Source organism: Penicillium vulpinum (genome assembly GCF_028829585.1).
Source record: "Penicillium vulpinum strain IBT 29486 chromosome Unknown utg000003l_segment0_segment0, whole genome shotgun sequence".
NCBI lineage: Eukaryota > Fungi > Ascomycota > Eurotiomycetes > Eurotiales > Aspergillaceae > Penicillium > Penicillium vulpinum.
In genome coordinates, this window is record NW_026643243.1 from 3,856,096 (window position 1) to 3,874,156 (window position 18,061).

The following is an 18,061-nucleotide window of genomic DNA, read 5'->3' on the forward strand; positions in this document are numbered from 1 at the left end:
CTTAATTCTCCACTCTGACAACCATGCCTCACGCGGGTCCCATGGACTTCCAGGCCCTCATCCTGTGTGGCCCTGGAGGTTCACTCAATACATTCACTTCCAGACCCGAGGAGTATCCAAAGTGCCTCATTCAAGTCGCAAACAGACCCATGGTATTCTATGCCATTGACTTTTGCATACGATCAGGTGTCACTAGTAAGAATCCTTTTGCTGTCTTGACCCGTTGAATTAAATTGACTAATTATAATACAGATATCACACTGATCACCCCTGCGCTGGCCTTCCCTCCACTTCGAGCCGCCTTGGACCAAAATCCACACCTTACATCATTCTACTCGCACCCAGTCTCGGTTATTGCACCGAAAGACCTTGAAATGACAATGGGAACCGCCGAAGTGCTCCGCCTTCCCGAAGTCCAGAGATGTATCACCACCAATTTCCTTCTCCTTCCCTGTGACATAATCTGCGGAGTTGCTGGTGAATCAATACTTGAAGCATGGATTTCTAATCAGTGCGTCAATGGCGATAACAATGATTCTAAAGGGGCTCATCACCCATCCCGTCCAACCTCTGGGTACTTTGACCGTCAGCCGGAATATCGCTCCGGTGGTCTCGCTGTGTACTATCAGACCGACAATCGAGAGGAGAGCATCCAGGAAGAAGCAACTGATTTTGTAGCTATCGCACCGCTCGAGCGGGACGAAGCACCCGTGATCCCACCCCCCAAGGGACCAATGGTCCCACGGTTCAGCCTCTCCAAACTCCTCATGTCAATGCCGATGGATACAATCAAGGAAAAAATGAAAGAAGACAAAGGTCTACTTATTCGTCATTCTCTTGTCCAAAACACCGCACGCATCAGGATGCTCACCACATTCCGCGATGCCCATATTTACGTCTTCCCCTACTGGGTCAAAGATCTAGTCCACTACCAAACAAAACTGGAATCCGTCAGCGAAGATTTGGTAGGCACTTGGGCAAAGTCAGCATGGCAGAAAGGTCTCGGCGAGAAGTTAGGATTGACCAAGAACTTCGACGAAAACACCATACCCGTCAATCACAGAGATCTCAGCCCCGCAAGCAGTCATAGTGGAGCATTCGTCGACAAAGTAATCGACCTCCGCGAGATTAGCACTACCAGAACTCGCGGTGGCTCTGATCAGGTGCCAGACCAATTCAATCAATCCACTGTTACTGAGCTGCCGCAAATGCTAGCTTACGTTCACCGAGGATCAGCCCCGTTCATCAGAAGAGTTGATAACACAGGAATTCTTCTGTCAACTTCCCTTCTCCTGGCAAAACTGCCCTCTATCGAGGAAGTCGGCCGCAAGGCAGCGTCGCCTTTCGCGCACTCTCAGAAAGTTGCCTACCCCGAAGGCATCTCCTTGCCTAGCAATATTACGAAGAAAGATTGTCTGCTCGGTGAGAATGTGATTGTTGCACCAGCGGCTGTTATCAAGGAGAGTGTGATCGGTGCGAATTGTCAGATTGCTGGATCCGCGCGCATCATTCGTTGTGTTTTGATGGAGGGCGTAGTTGTTGAGTCTAGGGCTCAGTTGACTGGATGTGTAATCGGCCGACGAGCTCATATCGGTCGCGAGTCTGTGCTAAAGGGATGTGAGATCCAGGACGCTAATGTTATTCCAAAGCACACGAATGCCAGGGATGAGAAGTTCATGGTCTCTAAGACATTGTGCGTCTGAAGCGAATGGTGTGCTAGCAATCGGTTTTTTTCTATTTCTAGTCAACTGGTATATGTCAACTAGAATGGAATTTTAGTTAAGAAAAGATATGAAAAATAAAAATGCCATTGTTAGTTAAAATGCACGTCCCCGAATTTGGCCTTTACTCTAATGTACACAGCGTAACAACTGCACCACTACCACAATCATACTACTCAGCCTTTCTACGAATCAAATTAGACTAACCGTCAAGAGAACAGTTCTGTTTCTATTGTAATTTATATTTTTTGCATTTGCTAAGCTCTTCATTTGAACTATATACGGTAGCGACAGTCATTCCCCCACAACTCTCTCTGGCCAAGAGACGCGAAACCCGATTTATTGTTGCAGAAATCAACACCACAATGTATCGATTGTCTAGCAATATTCAACCCAGGCATCGAGATTCATGTTCTTGATGACAGTCGAGAACTTGTCGGCGTTGGCTGCGTTGCAGGCTGATGTCTTCAACGAAGAGGAGAGAACGGCTCTGGTTCGGAGCTTGTGCTGACCGTGTGTGTGTCTGTGACGGCGTTGGTCCTCCTTGCTACCATTGGTACTGGACTCGTCTTCATCGCCTTCATCATCCTTGTCATCCTCCTCATCATCCTCATCGTCCTTCCCATCTGCTTCATTGTCCTTCTCATCAGCTTCATCATCCTTCTTATCGTCTTCATCGTCCTTGGCATCGTCTTCATCATCCTCTTTGGCGTCCTTCTCATCAGAATCAGTGGAAATATCAGTGCTACCAGTCTTGGCATCATCGGCGTCTGTGCTAGTTGCAGTGGCAGTGGCAGCAGAAGAAGTAGAAGTGGTAGCAGGGATGGGGGTGACAGTGACAGTGGCGGTAGTCTTGCTTTCAGCAGGAGTATCGGTGGTGTCGGAAGTATCAGAGCTATCATCAGAGCTATCATCAGAGCTATTATCAGAGCTATCTGACTCGATAGTCTCCCCAGAATATTCAATGTGGAAAACCGGCTTGTTGACTTCTGTGAACGCAGCGTAGACGTCGCACTCATTATACTCGGCACATTGCTCATTGACTGACCACTGCATCTTATCAATAACAGAGCCGATGATATCTCCACCGTTCTTCAATCCGATCGACATGCCACGGGAGTGGGATTCGGACGCCAGGAAAGTCAAAAAGTCAACCGAGTCGGCCTCGGTCAATCCAAGACCGTTCTCATTTCCATAAGCATCAATATTGTCCGGGTCAACACCGTCGCAGCCCTTCTGCTTTGCCAAATCCAGACGTGCGCTCATGATCGTGCGAACCTTGGTCGACTTGATGTTCAACCAGCGCTCACCTGGCCACTCATCGAGGTTGCTGCCAAAGTCTGCGGAGTCGAAGTCGCTAATATCTGGGCGCCAGTCTTCGTAAGTACCGGCAGAGAAGTAGCAGATAACCTTGTGGCCTTTGCCCTGGAGAGCGGAGACTGTCTCGGCGGTGTTGTCGAAGAGGTCGATGTCCCAGATGTCAGCGTCAACGGTGGTGTCCTCGACGGCGTCAACGAGCTGGATTTGCCATTTGACTCCGGCGGCTGGTTGCCAGATGGCGGTTTCGGTGCTGGTGGTATCGCGCTTGAGCATCTTCTTCTGGTTGTGTCCAGCTCCGAGCTCTGCTCGGATGTCCATCCCGATGGCAAGGAAGAAGAGGCCTAGAATGCAGGATACCAGGAGCTTGCGCTTGGTCACTAGGACCTGCCAGCCTGAGGTTTGGGTATAGTTCATCATTTTGGTAAAATCGTTTATTTAAGTTGAAAGGAGTGTGTGAAATGAATGTGTGTGTGTAGAAAGGAATGGATAGACAACTTGAATCCAGCAAGTGTCAGAAAAAGGAGAGACGGAAGAATGGTGATAGAATGGGAGACATCATGAGTAGACGCCTAGTACTTATAGTCCTACATATTAATGTTACTGGGAATTATTTGGGGTATAGCCTGCATCGAACTGTTTCACATTTTCCACATATGGAATCGAACGTATAAGGCTGGGGCAATCGCCTAAGATGGCCGAACCACTAGCGGGGGACGTTAAACGAAGCCAAGCAAAAAGAACGCCCCATTATGTCGTAGATCGGACCAGTAGAAGTGATAGGTTCGAGAAAATGGTATGTTAAATTGAGGAGGATCAGTCCGGATGAGTATGGGAAAGATGAAACGAATGCCAAGAAACGCCTCGCGGTAGATGTCGTCCGTTCATTTGCGGATATTCTCCTTGGAGTCGTGAACTCTGACTTTGATCTAGTCCCAGATGCAAGTATTTGGCGTCATCTTGTTCCAATCGGAGGGCCCGGGAGGTCTTGTACCTGTCTTTAATTAATTAGACATAAGGTGAGATCTATGAAGCCCCCCGACATTCACACATCCTTAATTTCCACCTTAGATATCACAACAATTTGAAATAAAATGCACATCGGGGAATTGCCGAATGAGATGATCTGCGCGAGTCTACTTGATAAATTGTACAAAATACCCGATCTCAACGGCATTAGTGTCAAGCCTCAATAGAGTTGGGCCAATTATATAGAACTAGCCCTTGGCGAAATGGCTTCTCGCCCTTCTGGCCCTGTAAGACAGTCAAAGAAACCTGGAAATCAAGAAATATCTTCGCATTGCCTTGGCACATTGATGAGAGCGCCTACTTTCAGCACGTTCTCATTTCAGACAGGTCTTACTCGAGACAGCTTTCTTACTTCTCTTTTTTGGGTTCATTATTGGATTTAGTCTCTTCCTATGTTCGTACATGGCATTTACTGTATTGATAGTAGAAAATAGTGAAAGCAAATGTAGATTATTAACAAAATGTTGTATAAAAATCTTGATTCCCCGCTATGTCCATGCATCTGTTTGCATTTGCATATGTTTCAAGTCAGACCAATCTCACGTGCATCCTACCCTGCAAGTAAACTATTGGTCATCATACACATCATATCCGTAATTCCTTCCGACATGGTCCTTCCGCAAATGTCTTTGTCCATGTCCATACACCCTCTCCCGCATCGTACCACTCTCACCTAAGGGCGCGTATACCCCTCTTCTCCTCAGCTCAGGCACCAAGTGCTCGACAACATCCTCAAACGTCCCAGGGGTCTGCACGTAACCAATATTGAACCCATCCAAGTCCGCTACCCGGACCCATTCCTCCAAAAAGTCAGCAACAGTACTTGCAGAACCAACAGGAACAGGCCCCGCTCCACCAATCGAGATATGCTTCCCAATATTCCGTGGCGTCCATTCAGGCACATCTGGACTCTGATAGGAGAGTGTATTAATGGTGGAATGGACGCGGGCGTCCACGTGTACATCTGATGGCGTAATAGGCTTGTCTAGATCAAACCGGCTAAGATCGATACCGCTCCCACCAGAGAAGAATGCAAGACCTGCTTCTTCGCTGGCGTATTCTAGTGCTTCGCGATACTTTTCCTGCGCTTCTCCGTCGGTTCGGCCTACGATCGGCGTGAGGATGGCGAATACTTTCACTGATTTGGGGTCTCGACCGAGCTTGGCCGCTTCGTCGCGGATGGCTTTGATGCGTGGTGCAAGGATGTGCGGGGAGGGAGCTGACACAAAGATTCCTTCTGCATGTTTCGCGCCGAAGGCGACGCCGGCTGGTGATGTGCCTGCCTGGAAGAGGAAGGGGGTGCGCTGGGGTGATGGGTCGAGGATATGAGGACCATCGAATTGGAAGTGCTGGCCGTGGTGGTGGATGTATCTGATTCGACTTGGATCCGCATACACGCCTGTTTGAGCGTTCTCTTGGAGGGCGTCGTCGGCCCAGCTGCCCTCCCACAGTCTATGCAGGTAAGTACTTTGTATGACTGTCTATGTTTCACTGTTGCTTACTTGTACAATGCGGTCAGGTACTCGTCGGCAATTTCATACCTCTTGTCGTGATCCACCAGAGGCAGTCCCACCTATGGATGTCAGTTTTAGGTGAACGGTCCTTCACTGAGTATACTAACAGCCTTTGCAGCAGACTCCTTCCATGATGTCACAATATTCCACCCGAATCGACCACCCGTCAAATGATCCAAAGTCGAAAACCTCTTTGCCACAACGTATGGAGCCTCATATGAAGTAGAGGTGGTGATCGCAAAGCCTAGATTCTTGGTGGCTGAAGCCATCGCGGAGATTGGCTGATATATATCATGAGCAACCTAATTCTATTAACGAAACGGACAGTTGACTTACTATCGAAGGATCCCCCATGGGATACTGAGCCCCATTCCGAATAGCGGGTTCTGCAGTCCCCTTGTACGTGTCATATAGACCATAGGTGTCGGCAAGGAACAACGCATTGAAGTCGCCTTTCTCGAGTAACTGGGCGAGATTTGTCCAATACGACAGATCTCGTCGCTTGGTGGCTGACCGATCGGAAGGGTTCTTCCACTGACCAAAGGAAAGATGTCCTACTGTGAACATATCGAAGCCATTGAGGTATATCCGCCGCTTAGGTGGTGAGGTTTCGGCTGACATTGTACAAGGATGTGTTTTAAGCTCAAGACTTGATTTTATTTTGAATATTTGCGATCGGATCAAATGTCTCTATTTAACAATTCTCAAGTCCAGGTGTTGCTATATTTTGACAATATTTATCTGCCCGGTTCATACAACCCCGCTTGACTCTCAACTGCTGTCATCTTAGCGAGAAATCACGAATACTCAACTTTATCGTATCAGAGACTCCCACTACCCTGGCCAAATGAGATAAGCATTGCTCATGGGGGTACCCCTCTAGAAGAACGCCGAATAACGTCGTCTAGAACGGGATCGCGTGATTTATTGTCACAAATACACTTGACAGGTTGAATATATTCCTACGGACGTTAGAAAATAAATACATTGAGTCTGCTTTGAAATACTCGTTGGTTTAATTTAGTCAATTGCCACATATGTACCGGATTCATATAGTCATTGCCATAGGCCTCGCAATAAGAACTTTGTACCACGAGTACGATGCCATATGGCCTCATATATCATACAAAAGGCGAGTTTAGAGCTATGAACAAATCTTCCTTAAAAGATACAAACTCGGATTTTCCAAATTGATATTCTGTCTTAATTCCAAACTATTTCTCATGTTTTTACAACAACAAGAGACTACGTACCCTATACCCCTCATGATATTGTTTAGAGTACTTGTATATTTAACAATCTGGTATTTTAACTTGATATATCCACAGCCTCAAATTATGGGCTAATATATCGGCGGGATGGCCCCATGGATCACAGTGTGGATTACTTGGACCGTAAACAGACTCGCTGTTCACCTGGAAATGACCTAAATCTATTACTTTCGCTTTTTATAGTTGTCCCGGGAAGATTGCCGATCTTGTTGTGCCGTTGGTGGTTTGACCTGCGTCAAAGGCACCTGGTTTCTGCGAGGAATTTATTTGCGTATGACTGTTGTTGAATATTGTGACGTCTTATGAACTAAATGATCATCCTCTATAGATGCCAAAATGGTGAGTGTTTTCTATCTATTGAATGTCACTTGGATTCTGATTAAACAGAAAAGAAGCAATAAGAAGATAGCAATGGCAGAAGAGCAAAGAAGCAGAGAGGAAGAAAGTGTAGTTACAGATCAACTGATTATGCATGAAGAAGTTATCAAGTTGCGATAATAATTTTGCGGCAGAGGAGCAATAAGATTGGGGTGACTGAGATTCATTCATTAGGCATATTTTCAGAAAGCTTGGTGCCAATGTACATTTGATGTAGTACTGTTGGAAAGATGGAGTAGGAACGAGAAGAGAACGAGATCTTGAGGAATATCATAGGCGTCGTCGGCTAGCCTAGAAGGTGGGTCATGTGGGGATGGGTGCCTGCGATACAACGTCGTCTTTGGTGTGATCCTCCGTATCTTCCATGTTACGTATCTTCGGAGTCTTCCTCCAAGTTGTCTGCCAGGTTATCCTCAGAATCAAGGCCCCCTGACATGATTGCGAACCATTTGTCTACCAGCTCCATGAAAAGGCTCTTTCCCAGTCCATGTTCTAGCTCTTTGGACTGATTGCTTGAAAGCTTGTAGGCCTGCGGTAAAGCGAAGTGCGTCTCGCATCGCCATGCGATCCTCCTTCGATAGGAGGAACGATAGTGCGACAGTCCAATATTCGGATGACTGCGGCAGCTCAGGCATCGTTTGTATCCATAAAGCTGTGGCATCTCGATCAGAAATTGGGCCATTAGTCGATTTCAGCAGCATTCTAGCAGCAAAATTCGAGGTGCATACTGCAGCAAGAGCTTCCAGCCGACTTGCTGCCCGGTAGAGGGCTGACAGTTTCGCTGCCACACCCAGTCTCCACAGCTCTCCCATGATTTGTAAAGTGCTAGCATCCTGAATCAAGTAGATAATGATTGATTCAGGTAGGGCTATCTCCCCTAATGAGATTTGGCCTATGCCGCGGGGTTTGAGGGAAACGGGTGTATTCAGGGCTAGAGCGGCGTCAGGTTTGGTTGCCATTTAGCCGGTAGAAAAATAACCCAAGTAACAATGAGACCGAGAATATGTAAGTAGGTAGTAAATTTAATGACTGGCAAGGTAGGACGTGAAGAGGATGCGGGAAGTGAGAGAGAACTGGGAGAAGTAAGAATTAACAGAGAAGTGAGAGAAGTGAGATGGAAGTGAGAGAAGTAAAAGATAGAACCTGGTGTATATTCTCTATCTGATCGTGGTTAGAGGTCAAGTGAAAAAATTTACAGTAGAGGAATTAAAAAACTATGTCAACCAAGTACTTATTTACTACTTACTTCTGCTTTGGTACGGCGGACAGCTCGGTGCTGATTTACATTTGATGCTATATTTCTAGGAAGCTCCGTATCAACGAGAAAATAATGAGAACATACTAGGAAAACGTGAGATCGGAGGAGTGTAGGCAAACCAAAGCAAACAACTCCAAGTTCAGAAAGAGTCCCAATTAACCGGTGTTCCTTCATTATACACAGTCGTGTTTCTCTCAGGGCCGGTAAAAGCTAAAGAGGATTTAAACTTATACCCAAGAACACACAAGATTGACACCTATATACCTATCTACATATTGTAATATGTACATAGAGATGTCCAGGTATATGTATTAGGTTATCCAGATTCTACTGTTCTAAACCCGGTGGCTCTGATCAAAATCACTACTGAAATAAACATATTACGTCTAACTGTCCGCTACTTTGACCTGAAACCAACTAGGACAATTGGCAACTAACCATAAGTTATCTGATCTTTAACAATGATATACAAAGTACACATGCCTCCTTCATTAGCCAGTGTGCCCTAACCTGAAGATGACGTCATTGCGAATGCCACGCTTATCTAATGTCAATGGCGCTTCCACTTTCCCCCCGAGGTCCTAAGCGCCCATAGTTTTCTTTATGACCTTCCTCTCTCGTAGCCTGCGTATCGACATATCCTGCCATTTACAGCCTAGTCCTGCCAACTGTAAGCGTTGTGCCATGCCTACTTCGCATAGTGAAAATGAGATAGGGGCAAGCAATCGCCCAGTCCGGAAGAGGACTAGAACCGGATGGTGAGACACTTGCCTACATCTTTGGGGCCAAGTACTGACAAAGAAATCTAGCATCCAGTGTCGCAATCGCCGTCGAAAATGTAAGTCTGATCTACTCTCCTCTTGCTAAATTTTGGCGGCAGCTGACACGATCTAGGCGATGGGGCACAACCACGATGCCGTGGCTGTGAAGTGCGAGGCCAAGTCTGCCAATGGGGACTCAAGGCTTCATTCCATCCCTCACGTACCATTAGTTTATCACGTCGTGAAGCTATCGCACTATGTGAATTAGAAGAGGGGCGAGAGTCGAGACCACCTCAGAATCAGCAATTCATAGACGAAACCAGTGAGATTGTTGATGCATACTTAGCACCTAGTCGTCTGTCCTGCAGCCCTGAATTTCCAGTCCGAAATGAACCTTCACCTAGCAATGTCTCTCACGCCTTCTCACAGCCAACTTCCAGAGAGTTCAGCCTCGCTGATTCTTTCAATCAGCATAGCCTACAGGCTTCTGATGTCCTACAAAGCCCACTAAGTAGTGACCATTACTTCTCCCCTCCAACGGAGTTACCAGCCTTCAATTCAGTATCCGAAACTATATCGGCAGATACCCAAAATCATATTTACCCTTTCTCGCTAGGCCGGGCAAGCTCGAAGCATGCCACACCACAGCCAGTGCCACGACTCCCAGTCACGGATGGGGAAAAGCTACATCTTATCTCCGCCTATCTACGGGAGACAGGTACCTGGTGCGAGACAACAGACTCCCAAATGCACTTCACCGTGAAAAGCATTCATGAACTAATGAAATCATCGTCATTCGTCGCTGCGGCGCTTTCACTCGCCTCCCGCCAGCTAGATTATCTCCGGGGGCGGCAGAGGCCCATGACGTTGGAGCTATACCAATATACCATTCAGCTGCTCCTTTCCCAGAACCCTGCACAAGCTGACACGTCCATTCTGGCTACTTGCACTCTTCTCTGCGTGTATGAAATGATGGCATCGAAAGTCGAAGAATGGAGACGGCACTTGAAAGGCTGTGCGGGATTTCTTCGCACCCAAAAATGGAATGGATCTAGTGAAGGCATTGTGAAGGCGAGCTTCTGGGCCTTCGCCCGTATTGGTGAGAAGTCTTATTCACTTCCAACATGAGTTCATGGCTGATTACGATGGCAAAAGACGTGTGGGCAGCCTTTAATAGTGGAAAAGCGACGTTAATTCCAACTGAGTCTTGGGTAGACGATATGTGTATTGATTCTGTTTTGATCAACGGAGACTTGGATGACTATTGCAATCTTGCAATCTTAATCTTCGCCAAAATTGTGAACGTTCTTTCTAATTCCCAGAGTTCGAGAAGAGGAATGGGAGTGGCTTCATTAAAAGCCCCCCTTTCCGAGCTTTGGGATGCAATGCAGAAGTGGTACCAGCTGCGACCATCAGAGGTCTGTCCGTTGCTGAGAGACTTTGCTCCCACGAAGGTCTTTCCAGAAACGGTTTACGCAAGGTCTTCTCCTAGTAAGATTTTACCTCGCTAAACAATGAAACCGCCGCTGACTCTCCAGACTGCGGCAATACATTCTATCACTCGGGTTGCATATTGCTCCTACAGACTGGCCTGGTGATGCAGGGATCAGAATATCAATATTCTCCCTCGCAAGAGGAGATTGTGAGTCTAGGTCTCCTTTTCAAATTTATGTACCCTTCATCTCACCACTTCCTAGAATGATATTATCTGGCATGCACGGGAACTGGTTGGAACCTCCATTTCAAACCCATCGCAGTATGTTTGGCAGCCCTCCTCCTCGGTTTCATTTGTAGACAAAAAGAACCAGACTAATATTTCGAGCTGAAACAAGTGCGAACTGGGTCAATCAACTTCAACCGTTGTTCATCGCCGGGACAGTATTTGGAAATTCTGTGGCCACCCCAACCATCCGGGATACTCTATTCGAGTCTCTAGGTGATGGAATCTCGACCGCACAAAGCTATGACTCTGATGAGTTCTCTTCTGAAAAAATCTTATTATTAAAGCAACTAGCCAGAATTGAGCGCGAGACGGGTTGGAAGACCTCCGATCGAGCCGCTGAGCTGAGAATGCTTTGGGGGTTTGTGTGATATTTGTTTTCAACAATGATCTATATTAATGGTAGGCTTTTACATCTATTCGAACTCGAGGAAAATTAGGCAAGGAATTCTCCCATTGTGGCGCAATTGAATGCTGATTATTTCCGATCGAAGCGACCGCAATGCTTATATATTGACTAATATTCCAGCTGAAATCGCGGCTTCAAGCGCGAGCCCATGAATTGATGACGGCGTTTGACGAGAAAAACTCTCGAACATCTTTCACGAACAAATCTGGGCGCTCTAAAGATGAAAAATGGCCGCCCTTCCCGTATTCGCGCCAAAATTGAATGTTGGCAGCCTGGTTGGCCCAGTCCCGTGGGCACTGTCAAAACTGCGTCAGATAATTCAAAAATTAGGAGGTGAAAATGGACTTTCTTACATGGAGTTGTTCCTTTGCATACATGCTCACACCAGTGGGAGCAGCCACATATGTCTCAAATGTTCTTTCAGCCTCATGCATTCCACGGCCAAACGCTTCCCGGTAGAAGCGCAGACCAGGAGTCGCACCCTGTATCCAGTGCATCATAACCAGCGTGATTATATCATCGTCACTGAACGCATCATAAACATCAGCCCAGTCGTGAATCTTCTCCACAAACCAGGCGATTAAACCAACTGGTGAATCGCCTAGAGCAAAGCCAAGGGTTTGAGGTCTGGTTTTTTGTTGGTCAAGATAACCGCTTTGATCTTGCTCAAAGTTTCGCCTAACCTGCAGTGCTTTGTGCTCAAATTCCGAGTATGTAAGGGCAGAAAAGCACCACCGGATGTAAGCGGCAGGAGCTGAGAAGAGACTCGGCGGAGGAACTGGAAACATGTTCAGATGTTGAGCTCTGACCAAATCCGGATATTGTATGGCCAGAGAGCGGGTGATGAACGACCCAAAATCTCCTCCCTGTGTGACAAACTTTGTGTAGCCCAAGACATCTGTCATCAGGATCTTGTAGGCGCGGGCTACCACATTCGGCCCAACGCCAGATTTGGTCGGCGCAGGGGAAAAGCCAAAACCAGGAATGGAGGGAGCGACGACATGGAAAGCCGGGTCTTTGGCGTCCTTTGGCTCGCTTAATGGTTCAACAACACGAACTGCCTCCACAAATGAGCCTGGCCAGCCGTGGGAGAATAAGAGAGGAATTGCTTTGCTACTGGAAGAGCGTGCGTGAGTATAGTGCAGCACGAGAGTGCCATATCCAGGGACGTCAAGCTTCACAATGAAGTGGTTGAAAGCACTATTCAAGATTTTCTGATCAATTAAATTAGTGTTAAGGGGTTGTTATCGCAAGATTGTAAGTATAGTTACCTACTTCTTGTGTGTCCCAGTCATATTTGTTCTGCCAGTGCCCCGCGAGATGTTTCACACGAGAGACTTTAGCGCCTTGCGCCCAATTGTTCTCATTAAAATCAGACTGCTCTTCTGGGTAGCGGGCTAAAGCTAGCTTCTGCTTGGTGATATCCAGCAACTCCCGGTCCACTTGCAGCTTGTAGGGCACGGGGATGTTGAATTTCAACTGCTCGAGGGGAATGGGCGATTTGAGTACCATGCTGGAAATTAGAAAAAGGGTCAAAGTTGCATTGATCGAAATAGATGCTGAAGCCAAAGAGGTCCCCTTGAGTTATGTATCCTCGAGTGGCTATAGAGAAAAAAATCCATACCTCATCGTGGTGGATCTATACCTTTCTTTGGGGGATGTCGGGAAAGTGCAAGCGCAAGCGCCGCTCCACAAAAATTCTGGGGTCGTCTCCACGATCAGGTTAGTACTCCGAATAACAATTTGGAATGCACATCTAAAATCCGGACTCAGTATACTGACCAAATATACTATGAAAGGAGAGACTATAGGGAATTAATGGATATAGGGCAAGTATAGCCGCCATATATTTTGACGTTCATCGTAACCAGCAACAAATGCAGGCACTTAAATACAAGTCTGTGCCTGTAGGTGTAAGGCCTTCGACATCATTGACTTAACTCAAGACGTTGTTCTGAATACTTTATTAATTGACTGCCATGGATCGATCCAAAGAAGTTATTATCATCGGTGGAGGCATATCTGGCCTTGGAATGGCGGTTCAATTGAAACGTCTCCTCGGCCATGACAACTTTACTATCTATGAAAAGTCCGACAATATCGGTGGGACATGGTGGCACAATCGATATCCTGCTTGTGCATGCGATATCCCGAGTCACTTTTACTCCTACAGTTTTGCATTGAAGCATGACTGGACCACCATGTTTCCTGGGAGGGATGAGCTCCATGCATGTAAGAAAATAATTCTTTCGTGCTCAAGTATTTGGCTAACATGTCACAAGATTTCTTTTCCGTCGCTGAACGATTCAATATCCTACCACACTGTCGCTTCAATGCTATGTGCACCAACATGACCTGGGACAATAACCGCTCTCTGTGGATTGTAACCTTCCAGGACACTAACTCCGGCGAAATATTCAAGCGCGAGGGTCCTGTCGTCGTTAGTGCAATCGGAACTCTTGATCGTCCAGCCATTCCCTCTATCAAAGGATCCGAGACTTTCCAAGGCGAGACATTTCACAGCGCAGAATGGAAAGATGACTTCAATCCCAATGGCAAGCAAATCACTGTTGTGGGCAATGGCGCCTCGGCTACTCAGTTTGTTCCTGAACTGGTAAAGTCAGTTGGACCCAAGGGCATGGTAACCCAAAATATCCGGAGCTCCCACTGGTGGACAAAGCGAGTAAGTAGGCTTTCTGCGTTGGCCAAATTGTGATTCTGACTAGGGAAAAATAGGGAAATCCAACTTACTCCGAATCATTCAAGTTTGCCATGAAGTATGTCCCGCTCGCCGCTCGACTCTACCGTGCCATTTTAGCCTGGCAGCTGGAGAGCACTTTCTATTCATTCTACATGGACAGCAATGGCGCAGCTATGCGCCAAAAGATTCGGGAAGCTACATACTCGTACATCGAGAATGATGCGCCAGTTAAGTATCGAGAAATCCTGAAGCCAGACTACGAGCCCGGTTGTAAGCGTCGAGTCAACACTGCCACCTACTTGAAATGCCTGCATTCTCCACAGATGTTGCTCACCAAGGACGCGATTGTGAGTATTGGACCAGACTATGTCGAGACTAAAGAGGGAAAGCGCCACCCAGCGGATGCGATTATCTATGCCACTGGTTTCCAAACACAAAAATGGTTATTCCCTATGGAAATCAAAGGCATCGGAGGCAAGGACCTTCACGATCAATGGGACGCGTCAGGGGGTGCCGAGGCATACAAGGGTACTGTCGTGACCGATTTTCCCAACTTCTTTATTCTGTACGGACCCAATGCTGCGACTGGCCAACACTCGGTCATCTTCCACTCCGAATGTCAAATCAATTACTCGTGCCGACTGCTGCGTCCCGTGCTCCGAGGTAACGTCGACTCGATAATGGTTAAGCCGGAAGCTCAGAAACGAGACCTTTCCTGGGTCCACGACAAATTGCAGCATCTCGTCTTCAATAGCGGTTGCCAAAGCTGGTGGATGGACCCTGTTACGAAGAAAAATACTTTCATCTACCCGGATCCTATGTACAAGTACTGGTTACGCACAATTTTCCCCCGTTGGTCTGACTTCGACATGCGCACAACTGAACGTTCGTCAAAAAGGTGCCTATTACTGGGTTGTTTGGCAGTCATCGGGATTATCGGGTATTCCACTGTGGGCATGCAAGGTGCGGTGAAAATCATCGATGAAGCTTCGTCTCGGCTGTCGATTCATACTGGTTGGCAACTCAGGAGTCTCTCCTGATATATCTGTCAAGGGAGAGGAAAGGGACAAGCGATCCCAATAAAGCGGCTATCTTTGACAGGTGATATTTAATTGTATTGAATATTGTTTCCACGGTTTTTGAGTATACCTTCCTTTTATTGTTTCTATAGTCACCTATAGCTGGTTATCGCACGGCCATGGTGCAACTGTATAGTCTTTCTATGCGATACAGAACTCACCGGGGGTTGGTTACCCTAGTCTACTACAACCCCCAGTATAATATGTACAAATATTCACCAATTCACCTTCTTCAATCACTTGGAATGGGCTTATTTCTTCTTTAATTGAACCCAGTAGGCCGAAGATCCGACCTTAACAAATAAAGTAAGAAAGCCATTCCCAGCCCATCGCATTTCTACTTTCTATTCTACTTTCTATTCTTGAAGGACTCCCAAAAACTTTCGGTAATTACTGAAAATGACCCATTTCCTGAGATCTATGAGGATCCATCCGGTGCCCACTTTCCGGGTTCAATTGCAGACTGCTGGTAGATAGTATCAGATCATGACAACCTTCAAGTTAGTTCATGTATTTGATTGAAAATGTCCTGTTGACCGAAGACTTGTTTCGACAATACTGCCCCCAAGCGAGTCACTTTATCTAAATATTGAACTTGATTATTGCAAATTGCAGCTTATACTTTATTCATGTCTCAGAAATTTCCGTTCCTATGTTGTAGTCAGTGGAGAGAACGCTTGGCGTTCAGCTTGCGGTTATACAAGAATGGCTATGGTAAGCGCAAGCGCCTAACGTCCTTTTAGGTATTCCGATCCCTTGCCAACTGCATACGCCTTTATGCACTAGAAAATCAGGGAAAACCGGAATCTCAGATTGCAGATCACCCCAGATTCGATCCTGCCGCCGGGGAAGCTCATTCGTGGGGTGACTGGGATGTATAAATTCATATGAACCGCCCTCTCAATATGCATCACTTTGGATAAGCTCTCCTCAAATACTTACAGACATTTCCATTATTCCTTCTTTTACCTTTTCACAACTTCTATACCATGCATTCGTTTCTTGGACGGGGAAAGACCCTCCAGTTCGCTTTGACGGTATGCTGCTTAATGGCCTTTGTGCTGTTTGGCTACGACCAGGGTGTTTTTGGTGGAATCCTAGAGAATAAAGATTGGTTGGACCAGTTCAATCATCCTTCTGATTCGAAGACAGGTATTGTTGTTAGCTGCTATAACCTCGGATGTTTTGCCGGATGTGTCGGTCAGTACATCAAACATTTCATAGATCCATCTTAAATCTCCCATATGGGCCATCCTGGTGCTAAAATTCCTATGTAGTAAACTACATGATAGGGGAAATGCTCGGCAGACGTCGAAGCATATGGTTTGCTATGGCCTTCGTGATTGTCGGAGCGACGCTTCAAACTTCAGCCTTTACAGTACCTCACCTTATCATCGGTCGATTAATAACAGGCGTGGGTACTGGAATCAAGACATCGACTGTGCCCATGTCAGTTCTTCCTATTTTTATCTGAATTTAGCAAATTGCCTCAATTTGGAGTATATTATGTCTGTCCCGTACTGATGCAGTGGTTCCACACATAGGTACCAATCCGAGCTCTGCGATCAGCGATCTCGTGGTCGTCTTGTTTCAGCAGAAGTGCTGTTTGTCGGTATAGGTATCGTGATTGCATACTGGTTCGACTTCGGTATGTCATACGTTGGAGGCCCCATTGCCTGGCGCCTACCTATAGCCGCACAAATAATTTTCGCTCTCGTCGTTGTGATATTGGTCATCGGGCTCCCAGAATCCCCACGATGGCTATATAAGCATGGAAAATACGAAGAGGCGATGGAAACCCTTTGCAAAGTATATGATAAAGAGTCTACCGATGTTTATATCCTAGCAGAACGGGACGCTATTATCTCTGCCCTTGGGCCCGAGTTGGAAAATACGGAAAGCAACAGCCTTCTAGCCTTGTTCAAGGAAGACAACGTGAAAACAAGATACCGTGTGCTCCTTGCTTGGTGGGTTATGTTTATGAATCAGGCCGGTGGGATTAACCTCGTTGTTTATTATGCACCATGTAAGATTGAACATGATATGATCCCCGATCCTAGTCAGAGACATAAAAATTTGTCAAACCGAAGCTAATACACATCCCCATCATCAAGCGGTTCTTGTTCAAAACATTGGAATGACACCAAAACTTGCTCAAATTCTCGCTGGATTCATCAATTTAATGTTCGCCCTCGGTTCGATCATACCCACACTTACATTGGACCGCATGGGTCGACGAAGAACGATGATATGGGGATGCGCCGGTCTGAGCATTTCCATGCTGATGGTTGCTGTTCTCCTATCTCGTTCTGACGCCCCGAATGGACATGCTTGCGCTATTGGTGCCATTGCATTCCTTTTCATCTACATGCTTATCTTTGGAATGACTGCCAACTGCGTTCCGTGGGTCTATGTTCCGGAGATCCTACCTTTGTAGGCACGCACGCGTGGCACGGCAATCGGTGTTGGTTCGAACTGGCTGTGGAACTTTACGGTCGTCATGATCACTCCCGTTATCATTAACAGGCTACACTGGAAAGCATATCTTGTCTTCATGGCCACGAATGCAGCCTTCGTGCCTGCTTTCTACTTCTTCTTCCCCGAAACCAGCAATTTGCGACTTGAGGAAATTGACCTTATTTTCACGCGTCCTGGTAATCCCGTGCAGAATGCTCGGGAGATGGCAATGGAGATAAAGAGATTTGGTCACATTGCGGAGAATACAGGGAGTGGATTAGAACCTGCCATGGTACTCAAGGAGGAAAGCGACGAGCAATGCGAACATGCTTAGGGATTCTTGCTTCCCACCCGTTTATCGGAAAACATTGCGGAGTTTTGGCAAAAAATATGTTTTGTCTGCTGTGTAAGATTTTTTATCGGTGCTTTGCGGTTTGAGTACTGTG

General features: G+C 46.6%; 8 protein-coding genes across 8 annotated transcripts; 4 read left to right on the top strand and 4 right to left on the bottom strand.

Moving 5' to 3' along the window:
* Positions 1-23: 23 nt before the first annotated feature.
* Positions 24-1,703, top strand: N7479_006510 (uncharacterized protein; the record flags this gene model as incomplete). Its single annotated transcript, XM_057254204.1, has 2 exons — positions 24-195; positions 253-1,703. 2 exons carry the CDS (start codon positions 24-26, stop codon positions 1,701-1,703), a joined length of 1,623 nt encoding a protein of 540 aa, XP_057108066.1.
* Positions 1,704-2,099: 396 nt separating this feature from the next.
* Positions 2,100-3,458, bottom strand: N7479_006511 (endo alpha-1,4 polygalactosaminidase; the record flags this gene model as incomplete). Its single annotated transcript, XM_057254205.1, has 1 exon — positions 2,100-3,458. One exon carries the CDS (start codon positions 3,456-3,458, stop codon positions 2,100-2,102), a length of 1,359 nt encoding a protein of 452 aa, XP_057108067.1.
* A 1,175-nt stretch (positions 3,459-4,633) lies between these two features.
* On the bottom strand, positions 4,634-6,202 carry N7479_006512 (uncharacterized protein; the record flags this gene model as incomplete). The annotated part of the gene is made up of 4 exons (XM_057254206.1): positions 4,634-5,519; positions 5,570-5,640; positions 5,689-5,862; positions 5,918-6,202. 4 exons carry the CDS (start codon positions 6,200-6,202, stop codon positions 4,634-4,636), a joined length of 1,416 nt encoding a protein of 471 aa, XP_057108068.1.
* Positions 6,203-7,649: 1,447 nt separating this feature from the next.
* On the bottom strand, positions 7,650-8,189 carry N7479_006513 (uncharacterized protein; the record flags this gene model as incomplete). Its single annotated transcript, XM_057254207.1, has 1 exon — positions 7,650-8,189. One exon carries the CDS (start codon positions 8,187-8,189, stop codon positions 7,650-7,652), a length of 540 nt encoding a protein of 179 aa, XP_057108069.1.
* Positions 8,190-9,172: 983 nt separating this feature from the next.
* N7479_006514 (Zn(II)2Cys6 transcription factor domain-containing protein) lies at positions 9,173-10,377 on the top strand (the record flags this gene model as incomplete). Its single annotated transcript, XM_057254208.1, has 3 exons — positions 9,173-9,246; positions 9,298-9,326; positions 9,383-10,377. 3 exons carry the CDS (start codon positions 9,173-9,175, stop codon positions 10,375-10,377), a joined length of 1,098 nt encoding a protein of 365 aa, XP_057108070.1.
* A 1,135-nt stretch (positions 10,378-11,512) lies between these two features.
* N7479_006515 (epoxide hydrolase family protein) lies at positions 11,513-12,890 on the bottom strand (the record flags this gene model as incomplete). The annotated part of the gene is made up of 3 exons (XM_057254209.1): positions 11,513-11,674; positions 11,732-12,592; positions 12,654-12,890. 3 exons carry the CDS (start codon positions 12,888-12,890, stop codon positions 11,513-11,515), a joined length of 1,260 nt encoding a protein of 419 aa, XP_057108071.1.
* A 467-nt stretch (positions 12,891-13,357) lies between these two features.
* N7479_006516 (flavin-containing monooxygenase) lies at positions 13,358-15,119 on the top strand (the record flags this gene model as incomplete). Its single annotated transcript, XM_057254210.1, has 3 exons — positions 13,358-13,610; positions 13,661-14,061; positions 14,115-15,119. The coding sequence occupies 3 exons, from the start codon at positions 13,358-13,360 to the stop codon at positions 15,117-15,119; spliced, it is 1,659 nt and encodes a 552-aa protein (XP_057108072.1).
* A 1,028-nt stretch (positions 15,120-16,147) lies between these two features.
* N7479_006517 (putative MFS sugar transporter) lies at positions 16,148-17,949 on the top strand (the record flags this gene model as incomplete). Its single annotated transcript, XM_057254211.1, has 5 exons — positions 16,148-16,358; positions 16,436-16,607; positions 16,703-17,184; positions 17,273-17,565; positions 17,596-17,949. 5 exons carry the CDS (start codon positions 16,148-16,150, stop codon positions 17,947-17,949), a joined length of 1,512 nt encoding a protein of 503 aa, XP_057108073.1.
* Between the last annotated feature and the right edge of the window lie 112 nt (positions 17,950-18,061).